Source organism: Branchiostoma belcheri, unplaced genomic scaffold, assembly GCF_001625305.1.
Source record: "Branchiostoma belcheri isolate BF01 breed outbred unplaced genomic scaffold, Haploidv18h27 scaffold85, whole genome shotgun sequence".
Classification (NCBI taxonomy): Eukaryota; Metazoa; Chordata; class Leptocardii; order Amphioxiformes; family Branchiostomatidae; genus Branchiostoma; species Branchiostoma belcheri.
Window position 1 is genome coordinate 1377913 of NW_017804520.1, and position 25198 is coordinate 1403110.

At 41.5% G+C, this 25198-nt stretch overlaps 2 protein-coding genes across 5 annotated transcripts in view; one reads left to right on the forward strand and one right to left on the reverse strand.

Annotated features, from left to right (window-relative positions):
• The window catches only part of LOC109487085, a 23061-nt gene extending 6627 nt beyond the window's left edge, over positions 1–16434 (forward strand). The window contains exons 1-6 of one of the 4 annotated variants that reach the window (XM_019791054.1): positions 6748–6776; positions 7757–7807; positions 11000–11987; positions 14027–14156; positions 14640–14809; positions 15231–16434. In XM_019791054.1, the coding sequence (XP_019646613.1) occupies positions 11013–11987; positions 14027–14156; positions 14640–14809; positions 15231–15527 (1572 nt within the window). In that variant the 5' untranslated portion in view covers positions 6748–6776; positions 7757–7807; positions 11000–11012 and the 3' untranslated portion in view covers positions 15528–16434. Of the gene's footprint in view, positions 1–6643; positions 6777–7571; positions 7808–10999; positions 11988–14026; positions 14157–14639; positions 14810–15230 lie in introns of those variants that run through there. The other 3 variants (XM_019791052.1, XM_019791053.1, XM_019791051.1) reach the window with 3 other exon arrangements.
• LOC109487083 (uncharacterized protein C5orf34 homolog) overlaps positions 1–24896 on the reverse strand; it is a 36630-nt gene extending 11734 nt beyond the window's left edge. The window contains exons 1-11 of the mRNA XM_019791046.1: positions 24720–24896; positions 22475–22644; positions 21888–22027; positions 20838–21508; positions 20277–20397; positions 19902–19993; positions 19642–19708; positions 19032–19235; positions 18485–18615; positions 16847–16948; positions 16473–16513 (exon numbers count right to left, since the gene is read on the reverse strand). Coding sequence (XP_019646605.1) covers positions 16473–16513; positions 16847–16948; positions 18485–18615; positions 19032–19235; positions 19642–19708; positions 19902–19993; positions 20277–20397; positions 20838–21508; positions 21888–22027; positions 22475–22644; positions 24720–24766 — 1786 coding nt within the window. The 5' untranslated portion in view covers positions 24767–24896. The remainder of the gene's footprint in view (positions 1–16472; positions 16514–16846; positions 16949–18484; positions 18616–19031; positions 19236–19641; positions 19709–19901; positions 19994–20276; positions 20398–20837; positions 21509–21887; positions 22028–22474; positions 22645–24719) is intronic.
• Positions 24897–25198: the final 302 nt, after the last annotated feature.

Below are 25198 nucleotides of genomic sequence, written 5' to 3' on the forward strand. Positions count from 1 at the left end.
CTGATGCGCGCGTGCGAATAAAAAAAAGTTTTGCAAAAAAAATAAAGTTGTTTTCATTATGAAATCTACGTGGTCATGAGGGTTGAACAAATGGGACAGAATATGGTTTGGCGAATAATCTAATCTTCAAGTTCATTTCCTTACAATTTCGTCTTTATTCGTTTGATTTTGGCATTCTACGACATTGGTATAGTTTTTATTTATTTTTTGTAACTTATGGTATATTTTTGCTCATTTTGCAACTGTTTTGTACGATTTACAGTATGGCTGAAAACTTTTTTTTTTTGGAAACGGCCGAAAATTCATGTGCGCGCGGATGTCATCCATATAATCAAATCAACATGGCCTTAGTCTAAGTACTTAGAAACGTAGTCTAAGTACTTAGAAACGCCCCCGGCCCCCCTCCCCATTCTAACTTACAAAAACAGCCGGTTAAAAATCGTGCCTTGGTGCGGTTGGAACCGTGTTGGAAATGTTTTCCTTCCACAACGTCCGGTATAATATAAAATTACGTTCTGGGCACGGCGGGACTGCAGCGAATAACAGCGTATTCGTGTTGACTGCCCTGGGAAAGAGACCGCGCTCCGCGCAAAGCATACTGGGAAGAGCCAACCATAGTATCCTGGGGACGAGTCGATGAACGATGAAAATTTGAGTTTTGAAGGGTGAAAAAAAGTTTTGAACGATGAAAATTTGAGTTTTGAAGGGTGAAAATTTGAGTTTTGAAGAGTGAAAAAAAGTTTTGAACGATGAAAATTGGGTTTTGAAGGGTGAAAATTTGAGTTTTGAAGGGTGAAAATTTGAGTTTTGAAGGGTAAAAAAAAAGTTTTGAACGATGAAAATTGGGTTTTGAAGGGTGAAAAATTGAGTTTTGAAGGGTGAAAAATTAAGTTTTGAACGATGAAAATTTGAGTTTCGAAGGGTGAAAATTGGGTTTTGAAGGGTGAAAATTTGAGTTTTGAAGGGTGAAAAATTAAGTTTTGAACGATGAAAATTTGAGTTTTGAAGGGTGAAAAATTAAGTTTTGAACGATGAAAAATTGAGTTTTGAAGGGTGAAAATTGGGTTTTGAACGGTGAAAATTTGAGTTTTGAAGGGTGAAAATTGGGTTTTGAACGGTGAAAATGGGTTTTGAACGGTGAAAACTGACCCGATGAAGCCTTGTTGAAGTTGTACCTTTGGTCTTTCGTACATTAGGAGAAAATTCCTTTTCCAGTGATTTAAGGACCTGAGTTCCAACTCATTAGAAGATAGTGGAAGCACATGGAAAGATGAGGAAGATTGCAGGACATTCAGATGATATCAGTCAGGTATCACCCCAGATGTCACATACATTCTCCAGACTTCAAAGTGGTTACTAGTCATTAATTTTTTATCCATGGGTTGACCATAATGAAAGATCAGATAGCCCTCTAGGGTATGCATACTTAAGATACTGGAAATGAATCTAAGTTTGTCTCCAGGACCGATCTTCACCTCATGAGGGTCTTGTTCTTCACGATTATCTTGTGTAGTGTGTCAGTAGCCTAACTTAATCACAGTCCTAGCGGCTAGCCTGCTGAGGGCCTGCATTGGGGGGTCCCGACAACGCTAAATTTGGAGAGCCGGCTACACATTATGCTGAATTCAGGAAGCCTCTCAATTACGATAAATTCTGAGTAGCTGCAACACATTATGTAGAATAAAAATTGTAAATTGTGCTCTATAGAAATTGTCCTTTCTTTCATTTATTTTACTATCAAAACATAAAATTTATGCTGAAACTGAATGTGGTATATAGATTACACAGGAAATTAAAAATTCCTTCTCCCTCAGCTGTTACATGTACTTTTATCCCTTAATCTTGCAGCATTTGACTCAACTTTGAACTTCACTTTACCCTTGGCCAACACCTGTTTCTAGTTTGTTAATTCTAGGCTCGTTAGATTTACGTCACAGCAAACGTTGGAATGTCTCTGATTTTCCTCCCCCTAAATTTCTCCCAAGTAACACCTTACGTCTTCTGCCCTTGAACCATTAGTAAGCAATCTTCCAAAGGGACTTGACCTTCACAGACCTGGAGCATCAAGGTCATCTGGTCAAGTACAACTGACGTCATGAAAGGGATGTTTTTTGTTATGATCAGAAAAATAAAGATAATATCTTGTAGGGTGGGTTCTGGCTTGTCTTATAGAAAGACATGAGGGACCCAAAAGTCACATACAAAAATACATGTACATAATATACTGAAATGTCTTGAGATATTAATGATGAAGTTTCAGTAATTTGTAACATAGCATCAATATTGCTCATAATTGATTCCACAATCAAGGCTTCACTGTACTAACCCACTTGGTGCTACCAGTACTTCTATATGTGACACAAGAATCGAGACCTTACAAATGTGGTAACTGACAGTAATATGATTACACAGTAGGGCAGTTAGTCCAGTGACAGATGGACAAATGCCAAAAGGACATGGAGCCATAGGATTTGACTTCCATTTGCTTCTGGGCTTACATATGGTACATGTACATGTATGTCTTTCAACAAAATTGGACTTTCTTGACCCATATTAAGACAAAAATTGTGATTGGATATATTCCAACTCTTTAAGTAGAGTTCTATTACTGTATGACAGACTATCAGGGTGCCAGATGTAATATATACAGGTCCTGTAGTCCTGAGAGTCAGACAGAGGGTGTGTGGTAGAGATTTGCAGTCACTGGGAGATAAGCCACATGTCTGAGACCTGGCTTTGTTTTGTAACCCTCAGACTTGTAGTTTTCTACATCTTTCAAGTTGGACTTAAACTATGGAGAGAGTTCTCGTAGCAAAGAACCATCATACCAAGCAGATGTTGGGAGGGACAATTGAATTAAGCTTTTTGACTGGCTGGATTTTCTCCTAAACATGTATACATGTAATTGGGAGGAAATTCTATCAAACAACCTTTTATCAAACCATGATTATTTAATGACTAAACCAGCTGAATCTGGGAGGACCAAGAAAAGCAGATAAGACCTAAAGCCGTACTTCACTTTCTTCACTTTTAAGCTTAAACTTCAAACTTAAAAGCACGCGCCATCCCTCTCTGTCCTCCATCAGAGACCGGATTTCCCTTCTTCAGTTAGGCTGGTGTCTGATTTGAAGTTGTCGATGTAGTTTACTCCTAGGTCTCCCTCGACTTCTTTGGCCTTTTGTAGGCTCCTAAAGCTGTAACCATTATCTAACCACAGAACCAAGCCTTTACACCCCCACCTACCACAAAAACCACAACATCAAAGGATAACAAGGCAGGACATCTGTGTTCACTTTCCTGACAGAGTTGCCAGGGACAGATCTGAGCCTTGGGGTCAGCCCAAGTCTGAGGTGCCATGTTTTCTCTGACTCCTCTGTTCCTTGGAAACTTGATAATTAAGATACCTTATAACTTAAGGCGCTAATGGGACAGAAAGAAAGTTTATAGATCGAAAATTATAGGTAAGCCAGACATCAAACCAGATTTGGCAGTGTAACAGTTCTTTACCTTTTCAACTTGATGCTGTTCAATGCCTCAGGGCAGCATTCAAGTCATGCTCAATTTCTAAAGAAAAGAAACAACAGCCATCCCCACCCTATGCATTATATGTTGATGCAGGAAGAACCTTTTACTCTGAATGGTAGTGTATGTAATCTCCAAGCAGATGTGGTGTTTGACTACATGTAAGTGCCCTTGATCTAGAAAAGCCCAGCACAGTTTCAACAACAACTTAGAAGCCAAGGACTTATGCTCAGGCACGTTTTCAGCAATTGTTTGCCATCTCCACAATTTAACATGTACATGCCACATGGACTCTGTTGTTGAAACTGCTACAGGGCTTAACCTTCAATGTACATTTCTTACACCTGCAAAAGATTTCCCATAGCTATCTATGTCCCGATGGAAGCTTGAAGCAACAGTGTCAGTTTCTGTAGTTGGTATAGAAAAACATACAGGGAGGCAGCCTTGACACAGATACTTAAAATCTCTACCAGACCTCTCCAAGTGGAAGTAGTTGTAGAGATGTTGGAGCAATTATAGTTGAAAGAGTGGAAGGCAGACGTTATGATATTGGCAATCAGACACCTTCCTTAAACTGTTAAAGCTTATGACTGGAATGCTGTTTCCTTTTGTGATACAGTAGCTGAATCTCAGATGTAGGTGGCACTTTTGTGGCAAAGATACAATCCCAAATGTGGCTTAAGTGAGGAAACTGTCTGATAGCATCAAAACATAAGCAGGGAGAGACTTTACTGGTTGTGTGAAAGAAAACTCCAATTTCCTATGTTCTAACTTCTAGCAACCTGATGAAATTGTTTTTAGGAGAAATTGTGTTTACAGATGTGAAAGGAAAGGTGAAAAGAAAATCATGTGATCTTAAGACTGTAAAGCTATCTATGTCATGATTTACAGTGTGAGCCTAGGCATCTGATTGATGTTTCCTGTAAGCAGTTTTCACAATATGTGTGTTTGATAGACCTGAAGTGCTACAGACCAGACATCAGTGCACACAGAATGTATCACTCTGTGTTGGTCCAGTCTACCCGACCACACCTGAGCAAACAGTAACTGTCCCAGTTCTTACACAGTCAGGTAAACTATGGTACAGGGGAATGTCACAGAGACCAAGGAGCTTTCATCATGAAAGCTCCTGGCAGAAACACTGTGCCTTGTGTACATTCTTGGACTTCTGACTTTTTGATCTTGAAGACACTAGGAAAAGATGGTAAACAACACTTACAGTTATGTATGAACTGTCCCAGCTCCACAAATTCAGCTAGACTAGAATTCGTAGTGATGTACCAAAGACACTATCTAGTAATGTGATGATGTCTATTAGCACAAGGGTGCTATTTGATGGACACTAGGGAAAGATAAAGGACTGGTAATACCTGTACATGTAGGATATGAACAGGCATAGGTCATCCTTTGTATTACATGAACATGAAATATTGGTCTGTATACTCATACTCAGATACTCAGATCAAGGATAATGTCCTTGCTCAGATCAAGATTAATCAATTCATTTTTGTTTCTTCATAAGAAAACCTGAGTAATTCTACAACTCATGTAGTTTTTAAAATTAATTGTCTGGTAGTTGAACATGTTGGAAGGTACATTTGTAAGTAGTCAGCACAAGAACTTCACCTCCCAGTACTTCAAAGCAGCAGGAACATCACAAAGGGAAGTCAGACCAGCCACAGGGGATTGCACTGGCCACAATGTTGTCTTTGTAATTTCCTGCATCATTTCTGATGGAGTACTTCTTCCCACACCAGCTGTTTTACTGATGTCTCCACATGCAGGGCCGAAGGGGTTCTCTGGAGATCAAAGAAACCACTACAGCTTGATCTTTTCAAAGTTTCAAGGCTCTGAACGTGGCAGTATTTTATACTGTTACAATATCATAAATTTGTGCAAGGTCAAATGTATGAAATGCCCTTGACTTGTGCCAGCCATATGAAATGGGAGCAAAAATGCACTACACTCTGTCAAACTTGAAGCATACTTTGTAAATAGTGTAATGCTCTTTCATTTGCTGAAAGTCTAATGCTGTGACATATATTTAATGTGTTTATATTGAGACAAACGAACCAGGCCACTCCTACTCTTCATCATTTAAGTGTGTTTTAAATGGTTTCTTTGCAATGTACATGTACTATAGATTTTTTTAGTGTTGACTAAGATGTCAATGACATCAATTAAGATGTCAATGACATCAATTATCAGATACAAGAATAAACACTTTAATTTGATTTTGAATGAATATTGTAGTAGGAAATCAGTATGATAATGACTGAGAAAGGTGCAAACTGTGAAGTGATTGCACAAATTGTAGGCTTCTGTCCTGCCTGTGATGAGGCCCAATTAGCACAGGGTTCTTTTCCCCTGTCCTGAACATGCTGAATGGACTGGCTCATCCAACACTGATGTCGGCTGACATGTCCAACACTTCCCCTCAGGGTGGGGCTGTTTGATCTTTTATGAGCCTGAGAAGAACATGATAAAAGCAACTGGGAATTTTCCCACATCTGCTCCCGGCTTCACAAAGCTCATTCCTAAAAAGAAAACACAATCCTATACATGAAGTTTTAATAGCCTGGTTACCATACCTATTTTAGCTGCCGAGTTACTTTTGTCCTGTCAACAAATAGAGGACGAAAGAGACCCCACATGTAAAGCTAAAATAGGTTGATAACCAGGATATAGTTTAGTCTTTACAAAAAACAATATCTAAAAAAAATATGATGGCTATAACTCCATGCTAAATACATGTAGTTTTCTATCAATTGAAGATGTCACTAAAGAAGCTAGAACTGTCTACTTCTAGGATTTATTGTTTCCTTGTTTATCTTGGGGAGAATTTATTTTTCTTCACACTTTGCTGTGACAACATCTTGTTCCTAGAACTTAGTAGAAGTGCTGTACATCTTGCTACTTGAATAATGAGATGTTCGGCTATACCATAAGCACTATAAAAGGGGGGAACAACTTGTAGTATCATTTGTCTTTATACTGTATTTTCAGAATTCAGATATTTGACATGAATATACACACTTTTTAAAAAATCCAACATTTTATTCATCCATTTCTACATAATAGTATAACTTTGTAGGTCTCTAAAAGAAAGAAACTTTAAGGTTCATTTTGATTTCCCACCTTTGGGTTGGTATCATCCGAGGCACATTTACCTGACAGTTGCATGGGTACAAGAACGGGCTCTGTGTGAACACAGTAAAGTCGTGACACATTCTTCAGCTTCCGACAGACAACAGGTATGTCCAGAATGTTTTACCCGCTTGTTTAGTAGTAGTAGTAGTTTCTCTAAACCATTACTAGGCCTTTTTTTTACAACCCTACCGTATTGTAGACCAAAGCTTTGCAACTTTGGCCAAAGTTTCTCATTTCTTTGGAATGATTTCCAAAAATTAGCACACCTACCTCACAGCAAATGATATATATATGGCTGCACCTGTCCTGTCCTACAGCTACTAATTTGGTGCACAGTGACTATGTCATATAAATTATACATCCGACATCCCTTCAAGCTTGCGCTCCTTGTTCTTCCCAACGTGACATTGACATGTAACATTAGCAAAAAGAACTTAAAACAAGAAAGCAACTTTCCCTTCAATCCACTTTGATCCAGTATTAAAACACTTTCAATTGGTAAATCAATTGGGGATTATCCCATCAAGAGTTACTAGACCATGCCTAATCAAGCTGAGATAGGAATCAGATATTGGCAGGTCCCTTCTGATTCTAATCAAGGCTGATAATTGGGATACTAACTTTCACTTGATAGCTTTCTACAGCAATATTCAGTTATGCAGAATTGCAAGGGCAAGGCATATTTGTAACTTATATGTATGAAAATATACCATAATGATAATCTTCACTACAATAATTGATATATAACATCCGATAACAGTGTGTGTAATCATCAGAAGTGTCTTCTGATGTAAACAAACCCTTGAACAGTGTGGAGTGGATAAACATGGAAAAACAACATATGATTTTCATCAACGCCTTGTTGAACTCATTGCCACAGGCCGGATGCAGGGAACGGTTTGAAGAAATAAAATTTAATTTGTTAAAATACGGTCTCCTTGAATGACATAAGCCAGCTAAAGGTCTGACAAAAGATGAGGAATCTTTGCCCTAGATAGCCATGGAAGCAGCTAGGATCGTAATAATGCAGCCCGGTTGCACCCTGTTTACCAGCGTCAACAACTCTCACTCCTATTACTGTCAGGAGCAGCTGTGCACCACCTTGCAAGCACAGAAAGCAGCAGAAACAGCACAAGTATGTACAGCTATAATCCCTCTGTCTCCCTCTCTCTTTCTGTGGAGCTCAAAGTGCAAAGCTTTTACCTGATACTTAAGTTCAAGTGGCTTCACTACCACTCGCTTTTACAGCCTGAAAGCATTTTGCGTGAACTCTTCTTGATTTATAGTATGTTCTATAAAAACAGATAAGTGTGTTGGGTTTGACGCCTGAGTTTTATGTCTGAATCTTTCACATAGGGTTATCTGAAATGTCCCACTTTTGCTATTCTAGGCTGGTTGCCATTGGCCAACGGAAAAGCCACCGCCAATTTTTCAAAAAGAAAACAAGATAAGGTTCGGGGTCTAGCTCCTGCCAAAATTGTACCCCACTCTGGGTATTGAGAAGTCTTTGCACCCTTTGTATCAACCTGTTTCTCTTAAACCTGCAGACGATAAAATAAGACTTTTATAGAAGCCTTTCCCTGAAGGAAAATGTCAAGGTTGACTCCTGTGGTTCTCATGTTCAAGGGCAATCCTTCCATGCAGTCCACAGTAACATGTCACTTGTATAGGTTCCTCCGTCTATCAAGATTCAGAGCTTCTTTCTCTTGGGTTTGTTTCTTTGTTTCTTTGCTTTGATTGGTCAAATCAAGATAAAATAAAAATGGTGTTTTTACATATATTGCAGATAAAAAAGCATGAACTAGCAACAACAACTTTAATCTTTGGCATGTATGTAAGGAGGCCATGGCCAGCTGACCTAAAAAAAGAAGGGATTGAATTTTGGTCCCCCAGGCACTTCCTCTATCCTGTTTGGTTTCAAACTACAGATCATAATCATACAAATAGGTAATGATGCTGCTTAAAGAGAGAGGTCTCAACTTAAAACTTTTCATTTTTCAAGAGTTTTCTCCAGTTTGCACTTGCATAGCTACACATCCACACCCCCTAGAGTTAGATGTACAGGTACAACAGGTTGTACTCAAAGTGTAATGCTTTAAACAACTTTAAAAGCATAGTTTTTTTAATGCTATGGTAAGGTACAATATACAGGTGCAAAACAGCTTTATAGATGGAGCAGACTGGGTAACTCCTACTATTCTCAATAAATCTATTAAAAGTATTGACTATTGGGTTCTCTTATAGATGGTTTAAACCACCGGAAGTTTTTCTGCAACTAATCTTACCATATGGAGTCAAAACCGACCCCATAGTGTATTGCATGAGCTTATGATAAACATGTATGTGGGGCATAACTGTTGACGCAAAGTCAACAGGAGGCCCAGCGGAAACACATTATGCAGCTATTTCACCTCATCAGTTCAGTGGAGGTGGGCTGCGTTAGTAGACAGCAGGCAGCTTTGATCACCCTGCCTCCCACCTGGATCTGTCCCCGCCCGCATAGGGTCCCTGTTTACCTCCAACTGGTCCCTGCCCTGGCCTAAGGCTACATCTTTTCACTTTGTATAGCAGTGTGTTTTGTTTGTTTAGGGTTGTATAATGTAAACTTGTTTAAGATCGGGTACAATGTATAGGTCTTGGTGCAGGTCTTGACAGGTAAAAGATTTAAAATGTTATCATATACAATCATTGTTATTGTACATATAATTTTGTAGGCTGTCAACCTTTTACATAACTCCTTGAAAGGTCATTGATGAAAAGTTTGAAAATGGTTACTGTAAATTACAATTTTTTTCAGTGCTTTTATATTCACGGTTTTCGTGGTCACTTCTGTACTGCGAAGCTACATGTCATTACCGTGAACGAATAATTTGCCGACTTTCTTTTTGCTGCACCTGCCGCCACCGCAAAGTATAGTTCCACAAACATAAAGTGATTTACATTTACAGTGCTTTGTTTCAACCTTTTGTTGCAATCTTTACAGCATTGTAAGATCCACAGTTACTGGTTTGGGCCTTTCAGAGAAATGTTATCAGGTACCTACAATTCTGTTTTAATGTTGACCCATTTTTCAATGATGTTACATGCATGGTGAGACTTTTATTAAATGCAGACGGATACAGGAGAAACTGGCATAAAACAGCCGCCGCTGGCATTTAGAATGTGCAGAGACATTGAGAGAACTGGCAACAACCATCAACAATTGTGCCAAATGCCTCTCAAACTGTGTGACTGTCTAGACTACATGTATGTCTCCAAACTTCAACATTATACAGACTGTCTAACTCCCTAAAATATTGTTTCCCACTTTCTTAAAAGTCTCAAAACTTTTGAGACTGACAGGCTGAAATTGATTTCAACTGAAAACTATAGAAATTCAGGCTGTAGATCTATTACAACCTGAGAACATTTCTCAGACATCTTGAGGCAATGTCAACGTTCTCCAAAGATATATTGGATGCCCTCAGAGTCAGACACAGTTGAATACACCCAAGTTGCAAAAAATGAAGTTCAAGGATGCCAAAATACCCATATGGCAGGAGCACTGGTCTGCCAACATCCACATCACACAGACACTGGCTCAGAACCATTGATTAACCTCAAAATGTTTTTCTCCTGTTATTTTGTTGTTTACAAGAATCACATTTGTTAGAATCTGAAACTTCCTATTGGGTTATTTTCCAAAAACATGCCATCCTTGAACTGTCTGCATGCGGAGGGTGCGGCTATGTTTGAAGGTGTTTTGTGATGGTATGTGGCCTTGAGGAAACACCTTGAACGGAAGCCAAACCTTAATGAAAAAGGCATGACTTTCCTCTACTCAAGACGCAAATAAACCTTGGCGTATAGAACCTAACAGGTGCAGACTCTACTTTGTACGAGAGCCAGTCGACTTTGTGCGGCGGCCAAGACCCTTTCTCTTCATTTCCGCACAAATTGTCACGACATCCAGGTTCTCCACGGTAGCACGAAACCATTGAAAAACTTGCAGGTGCTGTACGTTTTTGGCTAAGCTGCCATTTAGCAAGATTGGATTGAAGTTTCAGCCAAAAGTTGGAGGAGTTAGGTCTCTGTCCTGCTGTTAAATTGGCATCGGAAGGATCACAATGATCATGACAGATACAATTGTCTGCCAGCCAGTCTGGCTTTTTTTAGATAGGAATTTTGCATCTTGGCTACAGCAACACCGGTACCTAGAAGCAAATGTCACGAAGACTATTTGGATATCTAGACTCTTTTCAAATTGATTTTTATGACCAGTCCTTGCAGATTGGTCATAGGAACAAGTTTTTATGTGTTACAGCTGATTTTGTTCTTATTGTTTCAGGCAGTGATTGGAGATGGCAGGTCCACTTGCATTGTTGGTGATGTGTGTGTGTCTGGAGATGGCATGGGCTCATCGATTCACCACCCCATCAGACCCCAGCAGCCTGCACAGCAAAGTGGCCATGCTGGAGAACCACTACGAGGAGCTACAGAAGAAATTCCGCATCCAAACCGACGTGTTCGAGGCCCAGAACCACAAGCTGAAGAACCAGCTGCGGAGCCAGGCCGGGAAACTACGCGACCTTCAGGACCGGAACGACCGCCTGGAGAAGGAGCAGCAGCAGATGCTGAAGACTTTCTCGGACCTCAGCGCGACGCTCTTCAAGAGCAAGTGGTCGGGACAGCCCGCGGTGCAGGAAATCCTGACCACAACGCCTCTGATCCCGAAGGCGAGCGGCTATGGCTGGAGCCTGGACCACATCATCCAGAACCAGACCAGGAAGATGGACCAGCTGGAGACGGAGAACCGGATGCTGAGAGACGTGGTGTTCAGGCTGCAGGAGAAGGGCAGCAGCATGGAGGCCATGCTCATCGAAAACAGCGCCCTGCTCGCACAGCTCGGCACGAGCGACCGCCCGGGATTTCAGAACGACCCGTCCAGGAGAGATTCCAGGAGGGACGTCTCCATCGGCAGCCTGGGTAAGCTGGTCGCCTCCCAGAGCGAGGAGATCAGGACACTGCGGAGGATTTTCCTCGACGCCAACGACACACTGTCCCTGCAGAGACGGCGACTGACCAGCCTGGGAGACCTGTTCCAGGGGCAGGGCATGGTTATCAGCAAGCAGGCGTCCGTTCTGGAGAGCCTGCGAAAAACAACGAAGGAGGTGGAGGCAGTGGTGGAGAAGCAGGGGGCGGAGGTCGGGCAGACGCAGCGCGACATGGAGACAACGAAGCGGGACATGAGGATCATGGACAGACAGGTGCGAGAGCTGGACCTGAAACACTCCATGGTCACCACACAGCTGGGCTGGAAGTATAACCAACTCAAGGTAGGAACCTAGGTTTCATACACTGCTACATGTATAGAGGGACATAGCCACTGACTAAGCATACCTATGCTATACATATGAAGTTACATACAGAAACATGTCAATGGCCAATAACTGTTACTGTACAGATGCCAAGTTTTATTAGACTTCTTAATGTGAAGAAGGTAAGTGACAGACTGTTTTAAAGGACTGCAGTCTGCTGTCATCAATATCCCTACAATAGAAGCATTGCTATGAAAAACTAGGATCAGCTACATTCATTGGAATTATCCTAGCCAAAGGCCATGAGGACAAAAAACGCAGACTCTTTTGTCCAAGGCTGAGAACTTTCATTCATGGGCTACTTTTTCCATGGTCCTGTAATGTCTTTGAAGTGACCACCCTTCAGAAAAGGACAGTCTGAGAATTAGCAAGGCACATGCCTGTCTAATCCTGTAATGATACTCATGAACTGTACCTCCTTGTTTAGCCATAATCCACATATAATCACAGTACTTATGTCCAACTACAAGTCAGCAGGACTGAAACTAACCTGGCACTGTAGCAGCTGTGATGACAGGACCCAGGACAGATTACATGCCCCAATCACTGGCCTGTCAGCACAACAATTTCAAGGCAGGGCTTTGACCTACATATACCAGTAGCAGAAGCTATTAACCTCTAGGTCATTGGCCCCGAGCATGACCTCCAAGCAGATGTTGGGTTGGAAAATCATTAAATGTTTTCTGACAGCCATTACCCTAGTAAAGCCTGGCCAATAAACTTTGAGACTTTGAAACCCAAAGTCTCAACTGCTTGGATACTACTCAAATCAGTCCTATTTAAAGGCTATAGAAAATACAGTTTGTATGAAACAGATAAATTATGAACAGTACTGTCTCCCATAATATCAAAGAGTACATGTAACTCAGGAAGACCAGGTGATCTGTTTTGGCTCACATTTCAATTCCTATACTTTGTATGCTTTATGATATAGAAAGAGGCATTGTGAAAACATTTGCTACAAAAGCAATAAATTTCTTTGCTTGCAAAGCTCCAACCTTGGTAGCTTCCTGGTCAGAGATTGTACAAGTGGAAATGATTAAAGATAAGTAGGATTTATGCGACCCTCTTACAAACCCATGGCCTTGTAAGCTTCCTACAAGTGCAAGTGATTATGATAGGAAGATTAAACCTTACCCTTTTTGGCTTAGCCATGACCATTGGTCCTTCATACAAGGATCAACCTAACCCACTTTTAAACTTAGCCATGACCGGTGGCTCTCACCTGTCACAGATCCTACAAGTGGAACTAATTCACACCAAGCTCAGTGTGACAAAACAACCTGTTATGGTGGCCCCCTGTGCTGTTCCTAAGGCCCACGCTCCCAAAATCATGACCTTTGCCAGAACTTTGAACTTCATGTTGATCCCCTGCCCTGAGGCTGTAACTGTTGGGCTGGAACAGATTAGAGGAGACAGAGTCCTGGGAAAACAACACATTACCAGTAATTTCCATCACCATCAGTACTACCAGTTGTGAACAGTCTTGTCTATCAGTGTTACAGTTGATTACATGGGGAAGTCAGTGGGGCAACAATACATTACAGAACATTGCATAACATAACATGTAACATCACAGAATTAGCAAGAAATGTACAATAATGGATAAAGCAAGAAATTCAAAATAACTCTAAATTCTTCCTTGAAGATTGAAATCCTTGGTTTCTTGTTTGCCCTTCAGTTATAAGAATTTCCATTTTTGCTTTATCCGTCAGTGTTTTGGCTTCTGACAAGGACTGCCAGCTGACTTGCGTGTTCTTGGCTGTTAGAACTCTGTGTTGTTAACTGTTGAACATGTTCAATGACGTTGTTCTGTAGAACTGCCAGCTGTGTGTAGAACTGTCAGCTCTAGATCTGTGTTTAATGTAAAACTGTCAGCCCTAGATCTGTGTAATCAACTGTTGAACATGTTCCGTAGAAGAACTGTCAGCTGTGCGTTGTTTACTGTTTAACATGTTGTTCTGTAAGTGTTAACTGTTGAATGTATTGTTCTGTAGAACATGGTGCCTGGGGGAGAGAAACTGCCTCCACTGACGATAGAGAAGCCACAGAGAACCAACAGCCTGCTGTCTCCTTCAACCACATTCAGCACCAACGACAATGAAGTCAGCACTCATGACATGCAAGGTAGGTTCCCTCGTTGGCACTCCATGTCATATCTCCAAATGTAAGGTGGTTCAAATAAAACTAGAAAGATACATTGTAACATTTGCAAAGCAAATGCATAATATTTACCTTTGCATATGGTCTGCTCTGTTAATAGGCAAAAATGCTCTTTTGGGCTTATTCGGGCAAATTATGCTTTTTGAAAAAATCAAGTGTATGGCTGATATCTGTGGATCGTCCCGCATCCAAAAAAGTTGGTTTCGTGAAAATCGGTCGACGTTTCGTGATTCCCAATTTTTTAGGCAAAAATGCTCTTTTGGGCTATACATGTACATGTGACAGGAGTCTGAATCCCTCCTGCTATAAAATTGCAACAATGATGAAACCCAACATTAGTTACCATGGTGATAGACTGTCTGGGTTAGCCTCCAAAATCTTTTCTTTGTTCACCACCATGAAAATTATTGGCACAAAAATAAGATTAATTCCTATGGCGAAATGTAGACTTGTCCAGTCACCTACAAGACCACATCAAAGCTACCCGACTGCTGCCAGAGAAAGTGACCAACCTGGACCGGACAGTTCGTGGACACAACATTTTCATCACCGAGTTCCAGCGCAGGGAGACAGAAGTCTACAAGATGTTAGGGGAACACGAGAAACTCGTCTCACAGGTGTGTCATAGAGAATCTGCTTTGATAGAGTTATTAACCAAGGATTGAGGTGTTTAAAAACTCATTCTTTCCTAGAACTATCGCAGAGTGGAACTCACCAAATACAGTAGGGCATTATCATGAGACAATGTTTAGAGTTAGGTATTCAAAGGAAATTCAAACATCCAGCGAAAACCATGAAAAATCAGGTTTTTCGTGCAGGAGCAGCATGTTCTGCCAACGTGGTATTCAAGATGACATCATGGTTATGTCATAAAACTTTGGCTATGCTATAGTATAGTCTTCCACTAAGGTACTTACAAAAAAAATTAAATGACCATACATACATGGAAGTCTAACTAGTACTTCTAAGATTTCCCCAAAGTCCTCAGGCACACATCCATACTACCTCAACATCTTGTCCTTATCCCACCCTGTGCAGGTGATGCAGGCTACTGATGCCATACAGCAGTACATCGCCATCTACATGAACTCTGAAGCCATCGGACCAGAGCTGCGACAGGAGTGGGAGGACCGCCACGGACAACTCACCAGCACCGTCAACGACATCAAGAACGAGCTCAAAGACCTGAAGGTCGACATGGTGCCAAAAATGGACAAGCTGCGCGGACTCACCGAAGTGGAGAGGTCGGTGGACGACATGGGGTACAAGGTGACTGACCTTGAGGACAAGGTCAGAAATATACAGTACACTCTAGCCACCATGCCACGGCACTAGGGCGGGCAAGGTTTCACAGAAAGACTCTACCCTATCCTAGCTATCTACAGATGTACATGTACATTGTGTACATATGCATGATGCTTGCATTAGGCATGTACATGTATGACAAATGCATTGTAGCTGCAACAGAAATTAGACCCGTTCAAAATCAATACAAGTCATCTAGACATTACAACAAATCAAGCAGATGGATATAGTTTTCTGGTTTGAACTGTAACTACCTCAGGTCTGTATTGTCAATTCTAAGTTACTGGCATAAACTTAATAACACAGCCTGTGTCAGTTTGACTGAATTTCTGTATACCATGATTCATAAATATACACGTACACTAATGCTACACATACGTAATAATATGCCGTGTTCAAGTAAATGTATTTTACGGCAAGTTAGAGACAGTTTAGGTTTGTTTGTATAGGCAAGATGTTGAATAATTTGTGATGAAGGCCTTGTGTTGTAATTGTGTGTGTTGGATGAATTCTGAAAAGATTGCCTTCAGCTGAAGGGAGAAAGATGTAAATACTATAGATGCTATCAGTACTATAATTAGACTAAGTATGGTTACCATAGTTTTTGTCAGTTGTATGGCATTGTGGTAATTATTGTATTCCTCTAGTATCTACTGAATAGTTCTAACTCTCAAGTAGCTTACTATATAGATGTACTGTGCATACACATGTACATCTGTAAGTGCTACATGTATGTACATGTAGTCATCATGATCAGTTAACGTTGATCAGTTGGTTGCCTAAACTTGTTTTTTGTTTATCTACAGCTATATAAGAGTGTATGGTTAATAACTAGATATTATAAATGATTTACAACTTACCTATCATTGGTTCCTTATAGTCTCAAATAAAAGAATCCGATGCATGCTGGCCTGTCAATACTTAATTACACAATACAAAAATTTTTGCAGTGGTATAACTAGAAAAAAAGGATACAGTTGAAACACTTGATCTTGCTTAGTTCTGCTGCAATAGCTCTGTTGAGAAAAAAGGGCATGACTGTCATTCTGTGGAGTTCAGATTGAAGTTTATAATATGAAGATGGTATGAAGTTTGGGAGTTGAATGTTTATAGTAGAATGACTGATAGAGTGAGAGGCATTATTACTTATGATCAAAGTTTCTTTGTTTTCACCTTCTCTGCACAAAATAAACCTATAAGGTACAAATGACAAGCCTTTATTTTTCTATTGTGAATTCACAGTCAGGGCTCAAAATCCTTTTTTTCTGGATACCTGCACTACTGCAAACTTGTGCAGGTAACATTGAAAATAAATTAATTGATAAAATACATTGTAAGATGATTGTTACCCCCTCTTCTCCGGATCATACACAGTTCCCCTGTAGAAGTCAGCTCTCTCCTGTGGTGTACAGTTCACCCACCCTGCCCACTCTACAGCTGCCTCCACATAACTACAGCAGGACACAAGTTTAACATGTTAAGTCATATCATAAAGTCAGAAGTTAAGTCATATCATATCATATCATAAAGTCAGAAGTAAGAACTGTTCAGTCTGCAAAATTGCAGGTTGTTTAATTTTTCTTCTGCAACATTGAAAATTTCTCTGCAAAATGCAGACTGCATTCTAACACTAACATGGATGGATACCAGCGTAAGAAATTGCTTCCTCAGAAAGTTGAGAACTGCCCAGAGTTGTTGCTGTGCCCCCCTGTGGAGATCTGACCCCCTTCTGCAGGTTTGTGGTGAGGTTAAACTACACAGGTGGTCATGGGTGACTGGGAGTTCTCCACCCCTGCTGGGAACATGAACTACCACCAGGCCTGCTACTGTTCCATCACAGGGGGCTGATCGTGAATTTCAGAAAAGCCCCTTCTGGTGGTCAGGGTTGTCTCTAAAGGTTCCGAGTTCATTTCCCTGGCAGGCCCAAATATTGTGGCCTTAGGAAGAGCAGTTTACACCTATTTCCTCACTATACTCAGGTGAGGAATTACTTCATGGTCTTGTAAGACTGACGAATGCCTACATCCATCCACTCAGGTGACAATGAGTACCTTCAGTTAGGGATGTCATCTCGGATGGAACATAAAGCTGAAAGTCCAATGTTTGAGGAGAGCCACACCTCAAGCATTGATTTAGCAAGCAGATCCCATCGTACTTGTTTAATCAAGGACATTATACACAGTGTATACCTTGGTTTAATTAACAAGAGTTGGGGTCAAGAGTGGACCAAACTTCACAGTCTGGTCTTACACAGGTTGTACAGCTTATTTTACAAAACTGGTGTGTTACACCTAACCGCAGTTACACCTGCGTGTTACACCTAAAGGCATCTGTTAGAGCAAAACTAACATTGTAGGTCCACATGGACCCACTACAGATACAGTACTCTGACTTCAAAGCCTGTAAGATGAAGATGAATCATTTAGCTGTAGGGTTTCCCTGGCGCAAATCACAGGATGACATTTATGGCATACCAGGACTGCACAGAGCAGGGTTTGTTTGACACTTCTTGACTCAATTTAGAGATATTTTCCGGTCAGTGTCATGCTCAGCATGTTTTCAAGCAAATTGATGGTTATTCCATGTTTCATTGTGGGAACCTCTCTGTCCTATTCTTAGCAAAGTCAGACTGAGTCTATAGATGGAATACATGTGAAAAAAACATAAATGCATTAAAAAAGGTCCTCAAAGGTACATGTAAAGCAGTCATCTTTCAGTACCTGATGTGAAACATGATGTTTTTTTCAAGTAGCAGGTGGGTAGTGCACTGTGGCTTTGGCATGGCATACCAAAACAGGTACACCGGGTCTTCCTCTTCTCAATAAGTGTGTTGGTACATGTAAATGTTTGACATCAAAGCTATTTAATGTCTGAATCCCACAATACACACATGAGACATACAATTATTTAATACAAAGTAATAAAAAAGATTGTTAGAGTAGAAAAACAAGATGAAGCCATACGTCAGCTAGGAGATGCATTATTACCTGTGTAAGTGCCCAGGTGCATGTTGTGGTACAGTACAGTACTGCCCATTGGGCAGCAACAATCTGCACACCTGGCCTGTAGCCAAACACTGGCTCCCTCTACTGACAGACCTCTGTACTGCATCAAAAGCCTGCATGAGAAAAACAAATTGAACTTATTCAATAGAACAGCAAAACATCAGAAAGGTGGTCCAATGGCCACTGACCACTAAAATTTAGGCTGAGACAACTGAAATGACACTTTGGGACATTTTTGGAACAATAGAAAAATAATCAACATCAGAATGTCAGCCCTTCTTTTGTTTATCAGGCACACATCCCGGCTTTTGGATCTGGAAAAGTCACCCCGAATTTCATGCCTACAATGCAATTGTAGGCCTTCCTGTGGATAGAAGTGAACATAAGCAAAATAAAGTTGACTTCAAGTTGAAGTCACTTCCCAAAAAACAGGTTGGGACAGTTCATTCTCACTTCGGGACAATTGAAATTTATTTTTGGGACAGTGCTGGGACAATAGGAAGAAAAGTTAATTTCAAGGCCTGTTTACCCTTTCCACTTTCTCTGGACTGTGCCGTTTGCATCTCTGGACCCTTCTGGAGAAGTCGAACACCGTGTCCAGCACTGTTCTGTCCTGGAACACGACGTGAACCCTCCCGTCCGAGTACGCCTGGAACCTGCCCAGCCCCGCAACCTCACTCTCCTCCAACAGCATGCTGGGAAGGGGAGGGGCGGGGTCAGCTGCTGGGGCATCCTGGGAGTTCAGCAATTAGAAATCATCAAATCAATACAGTGAAGCCTCCATCATAAAATACCACCATGCATCAGCACTTGAAGCCCATGGTTGATGAAATATATAAACTAGAAAAGTAATTTTTTCAAAGCAAATGCATAATGTTAACCTTCGCATATGGTCTGCTCTGTTGATTCTTACTCAAACACATTCATACATGTATACATGGTGACAGCAGTCTAAATCCCTCCTGCTATAAAATTGCAACATGATGTAACCCAACACTAGTTACCAAGGTGACAGGCATCTGGTTCAGGTCATTGACCTTTTTGGTTTGGATTAGAAGAAGAGGAAACAGAGCAAAAACAATATGCTTTTAACATGACATGACTAGTTTCATGACTAGTTTCAGGAAATGAGTACTCACCTTCCAGCAGCATTTGGTAGCTACTGTTGCTCCTGATGTCACCAGGTTGTTACTGTGTTCCAACAGTCTGGAGAGAAGGGATAAAGATAAGCTGTTGGACAGTTACCAAGTCTTTTGAGAAAAAGTTAACTGGATGTTATACTCAAAGCTGTCAGTATCCAGTGATGATACTGTACTTGCCAGCAATAAGTTCTACTCTACTATCGTTCTAGAAAAAAAGTTTTTTTTATGTCTACTCCACAGAATAATGTACAGTGTACCTTGCAGCCATGTTGACCAGTCTGGCTGTAGAGTAGACAGCTCCTGGCAGGTCTGGAGGGAGGCTGGAGACACACAGGACATGCTGCTGCAACTGTAGTGGGGCAATGACACAAATCTTATATGACAACCTGTAAAGGTGACCTATGTGGCCATTGTATGCCATGCGAAATTCATGTGACTGATATGTACATTTTGGAATAAAACTTTGCTATGGTACTTAATAAAAGTGTAACATTCAAATGTAAAGATATACATGTAAGTTGAAGGCCAGTACAGTTTAGATTAGCCATTATAAACCCCTGCACAGCTCCATTTTACCTGAACTAACCTGCATAAGCATATATATATATGATGTAAGACTTATATCCCCTTACCTGTTTTGTGGCTGGTTTGTACTTGTAATGGTGGAAGAAATGTCCCAGAATGCCCTGCGACACCAGCACAGATCCGTCCCCAGGGTACACCTCAACACACCTCCCACTGCCCCACAGGATCCTGGGAAATTTAGATTAAACAAAATAAATCTAACTGGTACTAGCCATATGGTTAGATGGCTTGGGCACATTCTACAAATGAACAAGAAGGCATCCATATGGACTCCCAAAGTAAAGCACAAGAGAAGCAGGCCTCTATCGACAATAAGAAGTAAATAAACGTAGTGACAAAGATCTGGCACGAGATCAGGTGGCTGGCAAAAGATCAGAGCAACTGGAGAAGTGTCTTATGCTTCACAGGAGCAAAGAGGATTACTACAATGTAGTAAGTACATGATGCACTCGAATGTTTGCTCAGCAATTTCTTTAATTTGTGGTCATACTAACTTATTGTCAACTCTAATATTGGAACTCAAATGCCTACTCTAGTACTAGTACATGTCACGCTCCAAGATAAACAAGTCCTCTAGAACTATCTCACACTCACAGCTTGTGACATACCTGTACAGCACCCCCTGTAGAGCACACACCTTCACCCCCTGCTGCTGACATAGGATAGTCCCCTCTTCTGTCCCTCCCCCTGGTACCAGTGGTTTGGCCCAGTTATGCAGGTGTGAGGCCTTACAGGACGACCTTAACGCCTCTGGCAGTCTCCCTGTCACAACTTCTTGTCCTCCTTCATCTATTCTCTCATTCTGTCCATCAGCAAAGTTCTCAGAGACAATGGCTGCATTCTTTCCTTCATTCCCAGACATTTTCTGGGCCTTCTGAGCCAGTTTGAGTGGATGGATCCAGCATTCTGGGCAGAAGTCCACAGAGTGATGCTGAACGACCCACGTACAACTAGAACTGGTCCCCTCAACCTCATTTTTACCTGGTGCTTTCTGTTCGTCATCCTGCTTTGATACCTGATTTCCTAGATGGGGAGGGTTTGACATGTCTAGGTGATTGTTTGACCTTGAACTTTTTATTGTGTCATTGTCTATTTGAAGGTCGTTGGTGATTCTGCAGAGGAACTTGACTGTGAACTCCTTCCCATGAGGAGCGAGGCACAGCGTGGCCAGGCTGTCCAGAGAAGTGACAGTAACAGAGCCGCTGTCCTGGGGCGTTGTGTTGTTGTTGTTACCAAGTGTAGAAGGCCAGCTGACCTGTGTCAGGTCACAGCAAGAATTCTAAAGACAAAGAGAAAAATGACACTTATTTAATTTTTAGCTACAAGTATTCTGCTATTGAAATTACATGTCACACAAATCCAATTTTTGTTGCTCAACGATTCTGTATTTGTATCTGTATAGCCGGTATAACCGCCCGTTGGTGTAAAATACCAGCTTTACTTGTATATCATAATCAGTAGTAAATACAAAAGCTCTTAAACACCATTGAACCACCTAACCTGATTTTTACAGTCTGCAAATTTGCTTAATTTTTCTTCTGCAATATTGAAAATGTCTCTGCAAAATGCAGACTGCAGATGGGTATTTCTAACAGTAACACTGTATATGTTGCATGTTGTAAGCTTTAGGAAAAGACATATGTACTAGCAGTTCTTACAATGACTCTGTCTGGCTGCACCAGTTCAGGACAGAGGTACGGTCGCTCACAGAACCTGTTCCTGAACTCCAGCGCCTGCAGGACTCGGCAACGGAACTCACTCGTCACAAACCTTGTCCTCTGTTGGACCCGACGTACACCTGAGAAAACACACACACACAAAACTCTAGCACTACTGATAGAGTACTACCAAGGAGGTTAGGCCTAGGGAAAAAATGTGGTGTTTCCTGTTTCCCGAACTAACCCTAGAAAAAACTGCAGAGGCGATCCTAGCCTTTTTTGTGTGGACCCCTGCAAGGTTAAAGCATAAATTTTTTGAGCCGATTAACCTTTGCAAGCTCCATGATCTGACACTTGAGCAATAAAACATTGTTCAATCTGTTTTCCAACATAATTTGACATTGAAAATGAAATGTCCTCATGCAACTTTTATTTTGGTAAACTGCATGTATTGTACTGTATTTGTACTCTCTTTACACAAGGTAATATCACTGACAACAAGTAGTGAATGCTACTTGAAATGTCTGACAGTTGCTTGAGTTTGAGCATTTTCTTGTGTATTTCAATACCTGTGTGTATCTCCTTACCTTGAAGTGCATGTTGCGCTGGGTTGGGCGGGGTCTCGCAGACAAACACAGACCCACAAGGGGAGAGTTGGAGCCTGGAACCATCAGAGAAATAAGCCTGGACCTGGTCATTACAGAGTAACAACAGGTGGGTGGGGATGGTCGCCATCTTATACACACACCTGGAGAAGCTGGAAAAACAACCAGTCGTCTAGTGTTAAGGGTAAAATCAAGAATCATCATCAGGAGGCCCACATGCCCCTTTCTCACTCAGTAGAACGTACACAGACCGCTCCAGTTCAACGTTGTAATTGACACATTTTGCAAAGAGCGTAATTCGCTGTTTTAATTCTACGTAATGTGTTGTAGCTACCTGGAATTTATCGTAAAACATAATGGGGAACTTCCGAAGCTTCTTGTCCTAGAGCATTGTTGGGACTAGTGATGCATACCTAAACCCAATTTCAGGTTCAGGTCCGGATTCAAGTCCAGAGGTTTAGGTTCAGTTTCGGACTTGTAAGTCCGGACCTAAACCCATGGCATACACAAAATTGCATGTTGGCAACCTTGCAATGTTGTCTGGGTGAAACTTTGGCCACATAACATGGAGGCCGGTACTTGACAATGCCCGATGGCAATGTTTTCTTCATTTGCAGCAAAGATTTTGCAATCTACGGAAGGTTTTAGGTGGTTTGGAAAGAAAAGGGGTATGTGAAATGGTCTTTTATGGTAATAAGTCCGGACTCGGTTCTTGACTTTTAGGTTTTTTTTACTTGAACCTAAACATTCTTACAAGTCCGGATCCAAGTCCAGTGAACCGGTATGCATCACTAGTTGGGACCCCCCATGCAGGCCCTCTCATGAGTTCAGTCCCTAGCAGGTCCCAATGTTGTTACCTTGGGAAAGGCTCTTTACACCTATTTTTTCACTGCATTATGTGAAAATTAGGCCCGATTTAGACTAGAAACGCTTAAGGGGTTTTGGCCAGGGAAACGTTTCGGAACGGTTAACCGTTCCCGGTCTAAAGAGGGAAAAACGGTTTGTTATGGGTTTTCGCGGACCGTTTCCGAAAACCACCTCCATCGTGGTTTTCGACCGTTTCAGAACCCTTCAGCGGGGGGCCCGAAACGCATTTTGCTAGGTCTAAAGTCAAAGGGTTTCTTGAAACGGTAAACCAGGTCACGTGTCATATGCTAATCACATGCTAATAAGCCCGCGCGCGTCCATTTTCTGGTAGATTCGCGCCATATTCGATTGTGTCCATTTTCGCCATTTTATATCATGTATTTCTCGAATTTTCGTCATCCTTTATGTCTGGGGGGATGGCAGAAGGCCAGGGGAGGGTCTGGACCCAAGAAGAGATCCGCTGCTTTATCAGCTTGTGGGCCGATCAAACTATACAATTCCGCTTGGAGACCTCGCGTAGGGAGGGCATACAGATGCTTGTGGACGGGCTGGCGGCTGAGGGGTATTTACGCACCCCAAAGCAGGTTCAGGCGAAGTTCAATGCCCTGAAACATAAGTATCGTAAGGCCAATGAGGCAAACCGTAGAAGCGGTTTGGGGAGGTCATCATAGGTCACTGTGGGTAGGAAACATCCTGCGCCACGGGCGGCCCGAAACGCTTCCGCCTCTGTGTCTAAAGACGAACCGTTTTCTGTGGCGAAACGTTTCGTACCGTTTCGAAACGGTATACCGTTTCTAGTCTAAATCGGGCCTTAGTATAATAGGCCTTCGGTTTGCGACGTTCAGTCATATGTAAAACAGGAGGTCCCGTGTTTGAGGAGAGCCACTACCAAGCAGAGGTTTGTGTTTTGGCTTATTTTTGGCATTTTTTTTATCGGAGTTAAATTTGTTTTTTGCACAGGAATTTTTTTCACGCAATTTCAGTGTAAAAAAGAAACCCCAATAAAAAGCCTAAAAACAAGCAAAAAATAAGCCAAAACAAAACCTCTGCTTGGAGAGCCGAGAGCAACACCTCGAGAAGACGAGAACGTTTATAAGAAATTCGTCAGTCGTCACATATCGATATATTTAGGAGTCCATCCCGGTGTGAGTGGATGAAACCATATTACATTCTGGCCTTACATACCCTGTGTTTTTGAAAACAAACACAGCAAACTTCCGTGCTCTTTCTCATGGATCAAAATTATTTTTGTAAACACAAAAGTTACCATAACTTTTTGCTGGTCGCCCCCCCACCCCACTTCTTTCCCAGATCGGTTACTGAAGTTTGCTAACGCTAAATACGGATAATCGAATCTTACCTCGCTTCACGGTTGGTAAGAGTGTAGTCTTTGGAACTGACAACCATAAAAACGGCAAATGTTTGCTACATAACGTCAAATGACCCCTGTTATTCAGCTGCTGTCACCCACACCTTCGCGCTTGTTGTTCAAAACTGGCCACGTCCTTTGCAACAACATTTTTGATTGGACAAGAAATACGCAGGCCTTGTAACAAAGGTTTTCATTGGACAGCCTAAATAAACATCAGGGCAAGGAGCAAGGCAGGTCTGTCAATAGAGACGTCTGGCGGGTAGCTCTGGTTACTGCAGTGACGAGTTATCAGCAATTCCATACACAACACATCCGTAATTTTATCACAATAATAAGATTACAAAATCGACAATGTGATGACGTGAATAGACTGAATATTTAGAAACTGTTGCACTAATCATCAGAACGGCAACATCAAACAAAACATACACAAAATTATCATGGATGACTGTAACGTTACACTAACA